Source organism: Pediculus humanus, genomic scaffold (genome assembly GCF_000006295.1).
Source record: "Pediculus humanus corporis 1103172108241 genomic scaffold, whole genome shotgun sequence".
In the NCBI taxonomy this organism is placed as follows: domain Eukaryota; kingdom Metazoa; phylum Arthropoda; class Insecta; order Psocodea; family Pediculidae; genus Pediculus; species Pediculus humanus.
The window spans coordinates 161,737-178,067 of record NW_002987811.1 but is presented as its reverse complement, the minus strand read 5'-3'; the positions used below and the strand labels follow the sequence as shown (position 1 = coordinate 178,067).

At 33.2% G+C, this 16,331-nt stretch overlaps 4 protein-coding genes across 4 annotated transcripts; 2 read left to right on the top strand and 2 right to left on the bottom strand.

The window, feature by feature from the left end:
* Nucleotides 1–3,578: 3,578 nt before the first annotated feature.
* On the top strand, nucleotides 3,579–4,151 carry Phum_PHUM461010 (uncharacterized protein; the record flags this gene model as incomplete). The annotated part of the gene is made up of 3 exons (XM_002430014.1): nucleotides 3,579–3,677; nucleotides 3,769–3,910; nucleotides 3,994–4,151. The coding sequence occupies 3 exons, from the start codon at nucleotides 3,579–3,581 to the stop codon at nucleotides 4,149–4,151; spliced, it is 399 nt and encodes a 132-aa protein (XP_002430059.1).
* A 5,746-nt stretch (nucleotides 4,152–9,897) lies between these two features.
* Phum_PHUM461000 (uncharacterized protein) lies at nucleotides 9,898–10,678 on the bottom strand (the record flags this gene model as incomplete). Its single annotated transcript, XM_002430013.1, has 4 exons — nucleotides 9,898–9,939; nucleotides 9,997–10,233; nucleotides 10,317–10,577; nucleotides 10,676–10,678. 4 exons carry the CDS (start codon nucleotides 10,676–10,678, stop codon nucleotides 9,898–9,900), a joined length of 543 nt encoding a protein of 180 aa, XP_002430058.1.
* A 1,854-nt stretch (nucleotides 10,679–12,532) lies between these two features.
* On the top strand, nucleotides 12,533–14,804 carry Phum_PHUM460990 (uncharacterized protein; the record flags this gene model as incomplete). Its single annotated transcript, XM_002430012.1, has 4 exons — nucleotides 12,533–12,535; nucleotides 12,635–13,947; nucleotides 14,023–14,605; nucleotides 14,790–14,804. The coding sequence occupies 4 exons, from the start codon at nucleotides 12,533–12,535 to the stop codon at nucleotides 14,802–14,804; spliced, it is 1,914 nt and encodes a 637-aa protein (XP_002430057.1).
* Nucleotides 14,805–15,112: 308 nt separating this feature from the next.
* Phum_PHUM460980 (Vitamin D3 receptor, putative) lies at nucleotides 15,113–16,244 on the bottom strand (the record flags this gene model as incomplete). The annotated part of the gene is made up of 4 exons (XM_002430011.1): nucleotides 15,113–15,313; nucleotides 15,391–15,603; nucleotides 15,822–16,031; nucleotides 16,107–16,244. The coding sequence occupies 4 exons, from the start codon at nucleotides 16,242–16,244 to the stop codon at nucleotides 15,113–15,115; spliced, it is 762 nt and encodes a 253-aa protein (XP_002430056.1).
* Nucleotides 16,245–16,331: the final 87 nt, after the last annotated feature.

Genomic DNA, 16,331 nt, shown 5'->3' with positions numbered 1-16,331 from the left:
TGTTGGCTACCCCAAAATTTTCTTCAATCCCCAGATATTTGTATGTTGATCTAGGGTCCAGTTCTTTAATAAGTTCTTCTTCAGAATCTTCTATATTTTCCTTTTGTTTTAACTTTCCACTGACAATATTAACTTTTGCACATTTTTCCAAACCAAATTTCAAGTTGATGTCAGAGGAAAAAGTTTGAACCGTCCTTAATATTTTATTTAACTCCTCTTAATTTTTTGCATAAATTTTTAAGTCATCCATATACAGCATATGGGTGATTTTCCTGCTTCTGGTACCAACTCATATCCTTCAGTCGCAGGAGTATAACTCCCATTTCAGCCTCAACCTCAACCCTTCTCTCACAGCCGAAATCATCAGATCCGAACTCGCAAAGGTGAGAGCAGATTCCCTTCTGGCATGGGCCGTTGCAGAGTTCCACTGCACCCAATTGGGATACTCCCCTCAACCATGAGGAAGGCATTCCAGAGGTATCACTTTCAGCCCTGCCTCCCATAATTACACATGTACATATACATACATAATTTAATACAGTATTCATGTTAGAGTGAATTCATATTCAGATAAATGAGAAACATTTGATCTTTCAGCGACTATCCTACGATAATCCCAACAGTGAAAATTTCTTTCGTCTAATTGAAGATATTTTGTGCCAAGGTTTAATTCTTTCCAATCAGGTTTGGGTAAATTGTCCAAGATCCATATTCTAAGATGCCAACTTCCATAGGATTTTGGATTTACTCTCAGTCACTGTTCTGTCAATTGTAAATCTTTTTCCAATAGTTTTTGATAACTTTCCAAATCCTCGTCGTTTTTAAACGACAAAAATATTTCTCTTCTATAATTCCATAATGTTATTATATCCGGATTTCCTGTAATAAATTACCGGTGAGATTTAAACCTTCTTCGTCGTGAATTTGTGAAGAACGTTTTTCTAATATTTGATTCATTATTTTTTTAAATTCTATTGCCTTTTACTGTTTCTCTTGCCTTGCGATTTCTTTTTGTTCTTCTGTCTGTTCTATTTTGACTCTCCCGTGCATTTTGTAATTTCTTTAAAAACAAATTTTACGATTTTTTTTGAAATTAATACAGGAAAAATAACTCACAATGGGAAATAGTAAAAATAATAGTAATATATGTAAACAACCATAGACATCAATTTAAACTTAATTATATCGATGGTAAATAAAGTGTCATTAGAAAAATGTATTTCACTTTAACGTGAAACTTATAAAAATATGGAAGCTTTTAACGTAGCCAATACATAAATATTTTCGTTAAATAATTTGTTTTATGTAAATTATTGGGTTGGCCAGTAAGTAACTTCGCATTTTACTAAGAGATAGTTTGTCCATTTTTTTGACTACGTTTACGTTTATGTACAAACATGAACTTTTGGTATGTTATTACTTGGTTCCTTCCGTAACATTCAGTACCAAAATTTCAATGAACTCTTAAATAGTGCGCCAGCAAAAGACATTTAAACATGGGGAGCCAAAGCGAGCATTTCCTTTACATTTTGCTTTTTTATTTCTGAAAGGGTGTTAATGCTTCACAAGCCAATAAAAAGTTGTGGGCCGTGTAGGGGGATGAAACCTTAATAGAACGGCAGTGTCAAAACTGGTTTGCGAAATTCCGTTCTGGAGATTTTCCTTTGAAAAATGAGGAGTGCTCCGGGCGTCCATTGGAGGTTAATGATGAGCAAATAAAGGCCCTCATTGATTGTGATCGGCATAGTTCGACTAAGGACATTGTAAAGAAGCTAGATGAGTCACATACGTGCGTCAAAAACCGTCTGCGGCGTCTTGGGTACCAAAAGAAGCTTGATGGGTCTTTGCAATATGCTTCTTAAATGCAATGCGAATGACCCTTTTTTGAAAGAATGGTCACCGGAGATGAAAAGTGGGTTGTTTATGATGACTTTTTGAGAAAAAGATCCTGGTCTAGGCAAGGTAACAGGCACCTTAGAACTTCTAAGGCTGACATTCACCAAAAAAGTTATTGTTATCATTTTGGTGGGATTACAAAGGCATAGTCGACTTTGAGCTACTGCCACGAAATCAGATCATAAATTCAGAGGTTTACATTCGACAATTGACAAATTTAAATGATAGCATCCAAGAAAAACGACCATAGCTAGCCAATAACAAAGGAATTGTCTTTCACCACGATAATGCCAGGCCCTCCCCGTCTTTAGCCACTGTACAAAAATTACTGGAGCTAGGCTGGGATGTTTTGCTGCACCCTTCATATAGTCCCAAACTAGCTCCAAATAATTATCATTTTTTCTGATCCCTAAAAAATTTTTTGAATGGACAAAAATTCCAAAATGACAATGAGGTCAAAACTGCATTGGACCAGTTTTTTGCTCCTAAAACTTAAGAGTTTTATGAAAAAAAGAAAATGATACTATAGAAAAGTTTCTTAAAAAGTTTAAGAAATTAAATCATTATTTATAGACTGATATACAATAATTAATTGGTTTTTTTTTCTTTTCTTTTCAGTGCACTAAACAAATCAAGATTAAAATATTGTATTTTCTTCCATTACTTACTTTTTTTTGCCATGTTTGCAAAACTATTACCAGACATCCTTGATAGATTAGATATATTCATTTTGGAAATAGAAGAACTTCAAGTGCCAAAACCCCAACTCTGGGAACATTTATGGTGTCTTTCAATAATTATCACTTTTTTTGGCCTGTCAGCAATTAAAAAAAATAAAATAAACGTTATTAATCAATATATATATATATATATGGAATTATAATATTCGGTTTTGGTACCACGTTATTTGGCGCCATGTATTATTTCCATGAAGTTTGGACTTATCTTAGATCAGGAGTAAACGATGATATTATATTGTGGCAAGGTTTACCCTATGGTTTACTATGGTATGTTTTCATATTGGCCGCATTTCAAGTACATTTTTTTTCCATATATTTTGCATGGAATTTAAGAAATGCTTGGAAAACAAGAGGATCCCATAAGAAATCCGGTAATTTTAATATTTTAGGACCTGGAAGTATCGTTTAACCTCAACACGGATCTCTTCCTCCCACGACCTCCGTGCGACCTGGAACGACGACGGCCGTACCCCAGCCCGGTCAAACGCCGGCCAAACAAAATCGAGTCACTGCAATACCTAAACCCATGGGATTAGATCCTCTCACAATTCTTCAGGAAAGAGAAAACAGGTAAAATTGGCTTCTTTTACCTGTTGGAATTTTTATCACGTGACATTTCGGGACGATTAACATTTTGCTTTGCATCAACTTTGTAGGAAAGCACCTCGGATCGCAATGAGAATCGACGTACTTAACAATTTACCAACTTTGAAAGAAATTGCCGTCAATGTAAAAGCGTACAAACGAACCAAACATCAAGGTTTGAGAGAAGCAAGAGCAACTGAAAAACTTGAGAAACAGTAAAAATTATAAGCGGAAAGAAAGGTAATCAATCATTGACCTAATGACCTCTTCCCCTCTCTCTCTCTCTCTCTCTCTCGTGTTTAACTTTTTTGTTGGTTTTAATTTTAGCCATGGAAGGAAATTCTTAGCTAACCTTTCATGAAATTACCTTCTAAAAATAAATTACCGGATTATTACGACATAATAAAAAAACCTTTGGATATAAAGAAAATAATTAACAGGATAGAAGATGGAAAAGTAAGCTGGGGGGAGGAGGTGGGGGGAAAAGTTTCATTCTGACTATTGTCATTGTTGTTTCAGTATTCGGATTTTGACGATTTTAAAAAAGGATTTTACTCAAATGTGTCAAAATGCTCAAATATACAACGAAGAAGCTTCTCTCATACACGAAAATTTAATCGTCCTTCAATCCGTGTTTACGAACGCGAGACAAAGATTGGAACAGGATGCGGAAACGGATGAGGATAAAGGTGTGATGAGAGAATCCCGTCGTTCGGATTTTATTATTTGTCGAATTTTATTTATTTTGATTTTTTAAATTTTCAGACGGTAGACGACGAGGATGGAAATTCCGATTCGGAATCCGTTAGAATGAAAATAAAAATAAAAAGTGGAAAAGGTGGAAGAGGAGGAGAGGGAAGAGGAAGCACGAGAAGGAGGAAAACTCAACCAAAGTACACGAATAGCGATGACGAAGACGAAGATGATTGATTGGAAAGAGGAAAAAAGAAGAAGAAGGAGGAGGAGGAGGTGGAAAAAGAAGAAACCAAAAGGAAAAGAAAAGGAAAAGGAAGAAGAAAATAGGAAAAAAAAGAATTTTCGGTCGAAATGATTTTCGCAGCGCACAATGCTTGGGAAATTTGAGTTTTTCTTTTCGTTTTTTAATCTTATCTTTTGGTTTTTCGTATAGAACGGAAATGACGTCGTCGTTTGCGGAGGGTAGAGAGGACAAAGGAGAAAAAAATGAATTAGATTAAGAGAAATAATAATCTAAAAAAATATTTTTTTTAATTTCATGACTCGATGATTGATTTTAGATAATTTTATTATTATTATCACTGTCGATATTGTCATCAATATCATTATTATTATTATTATTAATGTTAGTCAAAGTATAAGAAAAACTAAAATAAGTATAAAATGTAATTCAATAATGTGAGGTTTTTCGCTCATCTGACAGTTCGATTGATGAACTTTATATTATTATTATTATTATTATTAGTACCGATAATTTTCTACATATAATTTTCATCGTCTGCTAATTGCACGATGATTTTAACGCGACGATATCATTCGAAACGTTTTTTTTTTGTAGTTTTTCTCGTACGAAGTATTCCAAATAAAAAAGTTTCCTTTTAGGGTTAGAACGATAATATTTAAATTCACGATTTCTTTTTTGCAAGATTGATGAGTGGAGAAAAGGTGAAAATGAGAGAGAGAGAGAGAGAGAGAAAAAATACGTGCGTTTTTACTCGATGGTAAGTAGGTAGATCGTGAATGAAACAACAGAAAATTTTTTTTTTTTTGTATAAAGTTTTTACATTTGTCTTTACTAATTGTTATTACATTTTTTTTCTTTCATTTAGGAAAGGACCAGTAAAGACGAGCCGGCACATTCAGGAGTGACAGTATCAGACAGCGAAACAAGATGATGTCTACCTTTTGGAGAGGAGAGGAGAGGTGACAAAAACGTTTCTGTTATATTTTCAAATAATTTAAATAATGGCTACGATTTCGTTTTGGAAAAAAGTACGAAAAAGCGAGAAGGCAAGAAGGAGAAGGAGGGAGGAAGGGAGGGAGGGAAAGGCGAGAAAGAGGAATAATTAGAAAAAATCACGTTCGGTTGTTTGTCGTCATAGAAGGAACCTCGTTTTAAACCTGTAATTAAATTTTGAGTGATGATTGAACGTTTGATTTATATTTGTCCACGTTTATATTATATACATATATATGTATAAAATATATGTATGTAAATTTTTCTTAATCGTGACACATAAACTACTAAATTTGCCACAAACGACTATTAAGTTTTCCGTTTTTTTTTTTTTTTTCAAATTTATAATGATAATAATAATAATAATATAGTAATATATGTATTTATTCTCTCAAATATATTATTTAAAAAAAAAATATAATTTGTTTTTTTTTTTTTCCACCATGCATGTTTGGTTATATCATTCATTTATTCCCATGAAAGAAAAACTTAAAAGAAATTTTTATACAAATTGGGTTATGCAACTGGCAATACGCGAAACCCGACAAATTGCATAACTCAAAAAAGTAAGGCGGACGGAAAAAGTCGAAAAAATTCAGAAATCCTTAAAAATTTTGGTTATGCAACTGGCAATACGCGTAAACACGACAAATTGCATAACTTACAAAAGTAAGGAGAACGAAAAAAAATCAAGAAAAATGAGTGAAAAATTGGCTTCGAGTATCAGTAAAACATAATATTTAGGAGGTCTCAATTTTTCGATAGTTTCGTTTCGCTTCAACGCCTTGCATTTAGAGTATATGCAATTTTCAGTACAATTTTTAACCAATGGCGTGCTTTGTATACATAATGAGAAAATAATGGCGCTCGCCATTCTTACTCGTGATTGGTCAGAAAAAAAAATCCCATATTTTTCATGTTTAACTTATGTATTAAAAGGAATAAAATTTAAATTATAAAATAACTATACTTTAAAGCAAAATTATTTTTTGTAAATATTTAATAAGACTAAAATTATATATATTGTTGTGATCACGAGAGCAAATGTTCATAATTTTATTTTATTTATAAATAATAACATTAGAACTATGGTTGCCAAGTGTTTATTATGAAAAAGAAGCTTCTAGAAACTTATTCTTCTATTTGTTTACAACCATAGTTATTCGTTTCATAGAAACATAATAATAACAATGAGTTCCACATATAAAAGGAAGCAAGACACAACGGGAGAAGTTCTTCTGATTCCCTAATGTCCTGTGAACGTTACATCTTCCAAATTTCTATATTTCAGCCTTTTGTCTGCTTCTTTGGCTGTCTGGTGTTTTTCTCCTCTTCGGTTCTTCGAATACTTCAATTAACTTACACCATTTTTCCACATTATGTCTGAGAATGATATCCGGTTTGTTAGCTGGCACAGTTCTGTCAGTGTGGATTTGTTGATCATATAGAACTGTGCATGGACCTACTGTTGTAACCAGGCTTGGAATGTGGTTGTACCACTCCTTGGGTAATTCATCCATTCCATATTCTCGGCATATACTCCAATGGAGATATTGACATAATTTCTTCTGAGATTGGGCTTTGCTATCATAAGTTGAAAGTTGCCCTTCTTCCATTATCTCGTTTTCTTTATTTTCTATGACGATTTGTTTTGCCCTTTTCAGTACTCCTTTTTTTGTAATTTTTATTGTAATATATGTATAACTTAGGCTAAGATAGGGTCCTCTTGATGTGATTCTATGTATTTTCCCTTTTCCAATTATGGCATTCTGGTATGCGCTTCTATTTGTCGTAATCCTCTTCCTCCATCTTTCCTGCTGACGTACAATCTGTCCACATCAGCTTTTGGATGTAATGCACCATTCATAGTTAATATTTTCCTTTTTCTTCGGTCCAGGTGCGTGATTTCTTCTTTTGTCCAATCGACAAGGCCAAAACTGTATTCTATTACTGGAACTGCTAATGTGCTGATGGTTTTTTAATAAGTTCTTCTTCGAAGTCTTCAATATTTTCCTTTTGTGTTAACTTTCCTCCGACAATATTAACTTTTGCACATTTTTCCAAACCAAATTTCATGTTGATGTCAGAGGAAAAAGTTTGAACCGTCCTTAGCATTTTATTTAACTCCTCTTCATTTTTTGCATAAATTTTTAAGTCATCCATATACAGCATATGGGTGATTTTCCTGCCTCCCTGTACCAACTCATGTCCTTGATCCTTGATATTAAGCTGTCTGGACAGAGGGATTAGAGACATGCAGAATAATAATAATTATTATTATTATTGGCACAAAAAATAATATTTTTAATTGCTATAAATTTTATAGATTCTAATAAAAAAAAAAAAAAAAATTATTATTATTATTATTTAACGTTTGAAATTTTTTTTTGTTAACCCAGGAGAAATGCAGCATTTCGCACTAACCTCTCCCCACCTGGTAGCAGGAAGAGTGTTGGGGGACTCAGACGAAGTCACTACCCAACTAAAACTCCTGGATGTGCTTTGCTGCACTTTTTCCTGGGGAGTAGGGGCAGTCGCAGGAGTATGACTCCCATTTCAGCCTCAACCTCAACCCTTCTCTCACAGCCGAAATCATCAGATCCGAACTCACAAAGGTGAGAGCAGATTCCCCTCCGGCATAAGCAGTTGCAGAGATCTGCTCCACCCAATTGGGATACTCCCCTCAACCATGTGGGAGGCATTCCCGATGTATCACTTTCGGTCCTGCCTCCCATAATTACACATGTACATATACATACATAATTTAATACAGTATTCATGTTAGAGTGAATTCATATTCAGATAAATGCGAAACATTTGATCTTTCTGCGACTATCCTACGATAATCCCAACAGTGAAAATTTCTTTCGTCTAATTGAAGATATTTTGTGTAAAGGTTTAATTCTTTGTTCCAATCAGGTTTGGGTAAATTGTCCAATATTCATATTCTATGATGCCAACTATCATACGATTTTGGACTCTCTAACCTATATCTAACCTATGCTTAACTATCTGGATTTTACTCTCAGACACTGTTCTGTCAATTACAAATCTTTTTCCAATAGTTTTTGATAACTCTCCAAGTCCTCGTCGTTTATCAACGACAAAAATATTTCTCTTCTATAATTCCATAGTGTTATTATATCCGGATTTCCTGTTAATAAACTACCGGTGAGATTTAAACCTTCTTCGTCGTATATTTGTGAAGAACGTTTTTCTAATATTTGATTCATTATTTTTTTAAATTCTATTGCCTTTTTCTGTTTCTCTTGCCTTGCGATTTCTTTTCGTTCTTCTGTCGTTCTTATTTTGACTCTCCCGTGCATTTTGTAATTTCTTTAAAAACAAATTTTACGATTTTTATTTGAAATTAGTACGGGAAAAATAACTCACAATGGGAAATAGTAAAAATAATAGTAATGTGTAAACAACCATAGACATCAATTTAAACTTAAATAATAGAGAAGATATTAAAAAATTAAATTAGAAAAAAAAATTCACCTTTTCGATTAATTTCCTTTTTATTATTTCCTCTTGTAATTTCATTTTCATCATTATTTTTAACAAGAGTAACATCAACATCATTTCCAGCAGACGACAAAGAGTTAAAAGCGGTATTATTATTCCTGGAGAAGCGACGTAGTCTAAAGCCTTGTGAAGAGGTTTCTGCGATCGGGGAAAACGACTCTCAACTCTCGCACCGGGACACAGTCCCTAAATACCCTGTCGGCCGGCGGAAACACTGGGTCAGGGTGTCCCGTCGACCGTTTTAAAACAATGCGCAACAAGTAGGATCCGAATTACACGATCGGAGTCATCCACTGCACCCGGCCTCCAAGTAGCTGGATTACAGGAGCACGCCACTAACTCCCGGCCCCCTTCGCACATTTACCTTATTTATTTATTTTTAAAAATTACGCCTTGTTTTTTTTAAATATGCAATTTTACATACATTAATGTATGTAAATAAGTGGCGGTTAAAATTTGCAAAAATGACGGATTTTAGTCATTATTTATCATAGATAGTTTATTGATAGTTAATTCTCTTGTTCGTTAGTTATTATCAGTCAAATATTTTGTGATAAGATTATTACAATTTGTTTTAATCGAGTTACACGCATTCTTGTAATAAAAAAACAAACTCAAGTGATTTGAAATGAATTAAAAAGCGAAAATCGAAATATAAAAATAAGAAATAAATAAAATCACCATAATTAATTTATCGATCATTACATTTTATTGGCTTCGTAGATACATATAAAATTTAATAAATGATAAAAAAAAAATTTCCCCCATTATTATTGATTAATTACATAAATTGAACGATAGGGTGCAGCACCACCTTATATTATTACTCATCGATACAATTTTTTTTGGATTTTTTTTTGTCTCCCCCTCGATAAAAATGAAATGTAAAATAATAGTACGTAGATATAATTAAAATCAATATAATTAATAATAGTTTAAAGAAATAATCGTTATCATTATCATTATTATTTCACCCGAATATAAATTATATAATTAATTATTATTATCACCGGTAAACATTCGATTTATAATTAATGAATACCTTCGAGTTTCATTTTTCATATATAATAATAATAGTAATAATTAAATATTGTTTTAAATAATTAAACGTAATAGAAAATTAAATGGTGGTAGTGGTAGTGGTGGTAATGGTCGTGGTAGTAGCCAGAGAAACATGACGAAAATGTACATTATTGTCCACTTTTATAATTTTTTTTATTTTTTTCTAACAGTTTTGCAAACCCATTCCATTCCATCCTAGAAAACAAACAAGTTAAAAGAAGGATAAAGAAGTTAAATAAATGAATTACATACTTTAATCCCTTCTCCTCCGGATGCCGAACATGCCTGTATTTGCCAGGCACGATCTTTTATTCTATGAAGACCTAAACCTTCGGCGATTTCGCTAGCACTTGCTGCATGATATAAATCTTGTTTATTTGCATAAACTAATAATGGTACGTTTTTTAATTTATCTTCTTCTAAAAGCTCTGTTAATTCCGAACCTGTTTCGTTTAATCTTTTCCTATCCGCCGAATCTATAACGTATATCTTAAAACAAACAAACAATCAATCAATGCATATTTCATGGTTGCCTTTTACAAAATGGTAGTATAAATGGGGGGAAAGTATACCAGTACGTCAGTATTATCAAAATAATTTCTCCAATATGGCCTTATATTTCTTTGTCCACCAATATCCCAAACATTTAATTTAAAACCATCGCTTTGTACTGATTTTATATTGAAACCCTGTGTCGGTGTTATATGAGTCACATCTTCCGAAGCCAAAGCTTTTAATAATGTCGTTTTTCCAGCATTATCCAAACCTAATAATAATAATCTTAATTCTTTTTCCGGTGATGATTTTAACTTTCTCAATATCGATAATAAACCCTGCGAAACAAACAAACAAACAAACAAACAAAACAAACGCCACCGATTAAGAAAAAATTAATCCTGAGAAAATTTATATCAATTAATCTCTCTCTTACCATTATTTCAAAATTATTATTATTATTATTATTGTCGTTAATTAATTAATTAATTATTAACTTAAAATATATAAATAATTAATATGTTATTACAACAATAACAACAACAAACGAACAAACAACAAAAATTAAATTTTAATAAAACATTTAATGTTTGTGTGAAAATCACTCGGGGTGATGGGATACGTAAAAATCAAAATAAACAAACAAACCGAAGAAGAAAAAAAAGGGCGCGTAAAAAAATGTCTAATGACACGACCAAAAAAAAATGTAAACAAAAAATTGTACGTTCATGTTCATGAATTTATTTTTATTTCTTTTTTTTTTTTTGTATTAAATATTTTTAAAGGGAGAAATTTTTATTTTTATAAATATAAATAATAATAATAATAATAATAGTAATAATAATAATAATGATGATGATGGGTGACTAAAATTAAATTCAATAGAAAAGAAAAAAGAAAAAATTACAAAATTTTTCGAGAAATCGAATCGATTCGATTGTTTTCACCCTCTCCTCCCCTTCCCCCCCGAAAAAAAATTTATTATTATTATTAATATCACTAATAATAATAATGATCAAGGTTTTGCCCTTATTTTATCTTTTAGCGTAATTATAATTTAAAATTTTGTTTTTTTTTGTCTTTATTTCCCTTACAGGTATTTCATTCCCTCTCTTTCTCTCTCTCTTTCTTCACTTTGACATTTTCACGTTTTCCGTTTGTTGTTTTCATATAACTTTGGGCATGTTACCCTCATAACAACAACAACAACAACAACCACAACAACAATTAATTTGCCATCTAATTATTCCAAGTTTACAACATTTAAAAAAAAAAAAAAAAACCGTTTTCCGTTGGGGACTACAATTTTACCCTAAAAACTCATTCATTCAAGCATCAATAAATTTATTATTACATTGTATTAAACAATTAATTTATTACGTAACAAACAAATAAACAAACAAACAGACAAACGAACAAACAAACAAACAAACCTATATGATCTTTGTCTTTTATCCGATTATTTATTTTAATTAATAAAAATTTTTTTTTTTTTTTTTTTGAATTTTTTTCTCGCCATATTTTCATTTACGATTCTATACAAAAAAACTTCTAGAACATTCTTCATTATCTACACTAATGAATAAATAAAAATACGGTTAATGATAATGATAATAATAATAATATTTTTCTTTTTGTTTCGATCCGTTAAATTAAATAAATGAAAACCGTTAAAAATTTTAATTAATGCCAGAGAACCTTACAAACACGTGCGTGTGTGCGTGCGTGTGGGGGTGGGTGAATGCGCCCCCTGCAAAAATTCAAAAATTACAATTTAAAATTAAAAAAAAAAAAATTTTGAATAAAATTGTGAAAGTGACCTAAATACCTTAAAGTTAAATTTTACTCTTTATAATTGGAAAAAAGAAACAAACAAACAAACGGACGAAGGGTGGTAAAAAAATTTCAACCTTTTCTTTGTTCTTCGATAATGATTGTTTCAATAAATTATTATTATTATTATTATTAATGATAACATTACGTAATGTCGTTAACAAATTAAAGAAAAAAAAAAAAAGGTTCGTGGTGATATGTTAAACGTGATGATCAATTGATAATATTTTCCATCTCTCTCTCTCTCTCTCTTTTAATTATGTCTTTTTTTTCAACCCTTAATTATAAGTCGTTTTAATACTAAAGTTATTAAATTCCATTTTGTTGGATATTTAACGTCAAGTCCTTTTCATTAAATTGTCATTCGTGTCCAGAAGAAAGGTGAACACACAACAACATTAAGAAGAGGATAAGAAGAGTGCGTGAGTGCGTGCGCGTGAGTTAACAAAAACAATAAGAAATGGTGAGTTAATTGGGAAAATTTTTTTTTTTTTTTAATTTTTCTTTTTGGTTAAAATTTTGTTTTTTTGTAATTTTTTTATTTGTTTTCTTTTTTAAAAAGTTTTTCCAAGGGAAAACTTTTGTTTTTCTCCTATGCGTGTTCACTGTTGTGATCGACGCGACATTTTTATCATCGAGTTCCGATGCAAGTGGTTTAGGAGAAGAATTTGCAGAGAGAAGAACTTTTAAAAAACATGGCAAACCGTTGGGTCTTCTAAAAAAGAAAAAATTCGGAGGATGGCTCCCGCAATTGTTCGGAGGAGGAAACGTGGAAGAATATTCGAGTCGTCCTTTGGTACAAACGTCTTTGTCCACTCCCGTTTACAAAGTCCACAGATATCAAGGAGTTGAAGTTAAACCCGTGTCCGTGGCGGAAGTTTCTTTTCCAACTCCGAAACCAGTTGAAGAAGTTCATTCCGAAGAACATTCATCACACGATCATCATCAATTCGAATCATCATCGTTCAACAGTCACGATCATTCTTCTACTTTTGTTCATGGCGGTTCTCAAAATAACGGTCCCGATTGCGATCAACCTCAAACAACGATTCACGCACCGGCTTTCCCTCATTTTGCAACTAGTTTCAAACAACCCGTTTCCTTTGTATCATTACCACCTGTAACTCCTCAATTAACATCGACCCTAACCCTGGTAAGAGCACCTACTTTACCATCCGTACAATTCCCTCCGCCATTGCCCTCGTTTCAATTGCCTCCACCTTTGCCACCAGTTCAATTTCCCCCACCCTTGCCATCCATTCAATTCCCCATTCCCAATTTACCCTCTCTACCGTTTCCAACTCCAAATCCACCTTCCGTAGAATTGCCCCCACCAGCGGTCGAAGCACCAGCACCAACTTTGCCAGCCGTACAACTCCCCCCTCAGACCCCAGCTCTTGCTTTAAGATTGACTCCACTTAACCTTGCTCCACTCGTTACTCAAAAGACATCTCTGTCTCACCATTCAGATTTCCACCACCATTCTTTTGACGAACATAAACCTTCCCTTACTCCAGTAGTACCACCATATAATAATTTCCCAGTTCAAACGGTCACACCATCTCCTCCCGTTTTGCCACCGGTCCCATCATTTCCTCAAGTAACACCCGTCCCACCTGCCCCCGTATTACCACCAGTTCCTTTCCCCCCCGTAACACCTGTTCCATCCGCTCCCGTTTTACCACCAGTCGCTTTTCCCCCCGTAACACCCGTACCAGTGGCTCCAGTTTTACCACCAGTCTCATTCCCAACTGTAACACCTGCTCCTCTTCCTCCAGCTCCAGTTTTCCCAGCCTTCCCATCAACTCCTGCACCACCCGTTTTCACTGATCATCACGAGTCAGGACATTCTCATCATCATTCTCACGGACACAGGTAATTTATATGACTACTTTTTGTTTAAGTACCACGAAAAGAAATCACAATTTCACAAATTTCTTTTCTTTTCAGCGGTTTTCATTCCTTGCCAGAAAAATCTGAAGTTCCAGTAAGTGAATCCGTTTTAACCGTATCAGATCACGACGACAACAACAACAACAAACAATTCGAATCTCAAACAGGTTTTCTTCACAAGTTAAAAGATTGGAAAACCGAAAAAGCCACGGCAGCATTCAATCATCTTCACGCATTAAAACAACACAAATTTTCAGGATTTACCGATAAGACACCTTTTGATTCTTCCGCCGTCGTTCACCACCAATCTCCAGTTGTCCAAAATCCATCATTACCACCATTTCAATTTTCCCAACCGGTACCGGTACCACAACAACCATCGTCATTTTTCTTACCAACTCCAGTAAATTACGATAATTTTCCACCGAATCATTTTCAACCATCTTTAACGAACGGTTTCGGAGGACAACATTCCGGACAAAATTTTTACGACGAATCCCAACATAATAATCATCATCATTATCACGTTTCCGATCGAGTTTCATCGGCTACGGAAGAAAAATCATCAGTTGTTCCAGCTCCGCCATCATTTACTGAAAATGAAAAAGGAAATAATGATCAAATTGAATCGGAAACGGAAGTACGTCCGATTTTCGTACCAGATAATAATAATAATACCGAAGGTAATTTATAAACAAATTTTTTTTTTTTTTTTGTTTACAATAATAAATTATTTAATAAAAATAAAATAAAAAACATTTTTTCTTTTTATATATATATAGAAAGTAAAACTGGAGAAGAAAATGTGAAGAACGTTGTTGAAGAAGAACAAATCTTAACAAACGATGAACAAACAACTCAAACAACAATCGAACAAACTCAATCATCTTAATTTTGTTAAACAAATTTTGTTTTTTTTTTTATAATATTTATTTTTAAATAAAATTTTTACATATGTTTATTAACTAAAAAAAAATGTTTTGTTCTTTTCTAATCTTCTCCAGTCTTTCCATCTCTCTCTCTCTCTCTCTCTCTCTCTCTCACAACAGGTACACATCATACACGTGGGTAACATAGTAATAATAATAATAATAATAATAATTTCAAAAGTTTTCTCAACTTTTATCGAATCCATCCATGGGAATTTTCAATGTGGTTTCAAATCGAATATTTCTATGAGTAAAGGTTCTATTTCTCTTGGATTTGCATCCAAATAAACCCGAACGTGATCTTCGTTCAATTTATGAAGCTCTGATATTTTGTGAATGAGTTTCAAAAAAGTCAATCTCGCTTCGCAACCCTGATAAACGCTTTCCAAATATCGTCGCAAAAGATAATAATAAGAATTCTAGAAAAAAAGAAAACGAAACGTTATTATAATAATATTATCATTATTATTATTTATTAATATCCATCATCAACAACCTGTTCCAATTTGATGACGTCAAAATGAACGACTCTCGGCCTGTCGGGAGTGAACAAAGCAATGGCGGATAGTATCAACATAATGTTTTCGTCGTTTCGCCATTTTTGATCGAATGTTTGTAAAAACCTTTGATGCTCTTCGAAAACCCTTCCACCGGCCTCTTTGAGTATGTCCACTTTTATGTTCATTAATTTTTCTTTGCTTTGAGGAATCTGAAAAACGTTAAGTGCACGATAGTGATGATGTATACAAACGAAACTAAAAGACCACGAAACAACGACAAACAACAACGACAGGTGCCTTTAAACAAACAAATTATTTCGTTCAAGTATAGTGTCGAACATGCAGTGTTACCAATGTCATCGCTCCCACGGATAGTCCGTCGTTAATGACACGAATAAAAAAAAAAATTTTTTTTTTTTTTGCTTACTTTCCACGAATCCCTGTCGGGATCGTATGTCATTGCTGACCGAAGTATCATCATCTCGGTGCAACCACCTTTAAGCAATGCAATTTGATCGTCTTGACACATATTTTTAAACGCGTTTATTTTTTTCGACATTTTTATCAATCGTCGAATTGCGACCGCAGTCAAATTTAAAACGTCGACGAGTACGGAAGGACCGCAGCCAGCCATCGCCTGGAAATTAATTATTATTATTATTATTACTTTTCCTTATTATTACGCATTAAAAGAAAATATGAATAAACGAACGTTAACGTTAAAACCGAAATCATCTCCTGATAGATCATCTTCCAGTGGTGCCAACAAAGCTTTGTTCGCAACGATCAATTCGTTGAGTTTTGCTCTTTCGGCATCGTTTAATTCTCTGCTGCTCGCTCTCGAATTCATCGACGAATAGGCTTCGTATTCGAGTTTTATCGCTTCCGATAGTATCGAATCGATCGAATTTGTCAGGCAGAGAGGTGTGGAATTCCT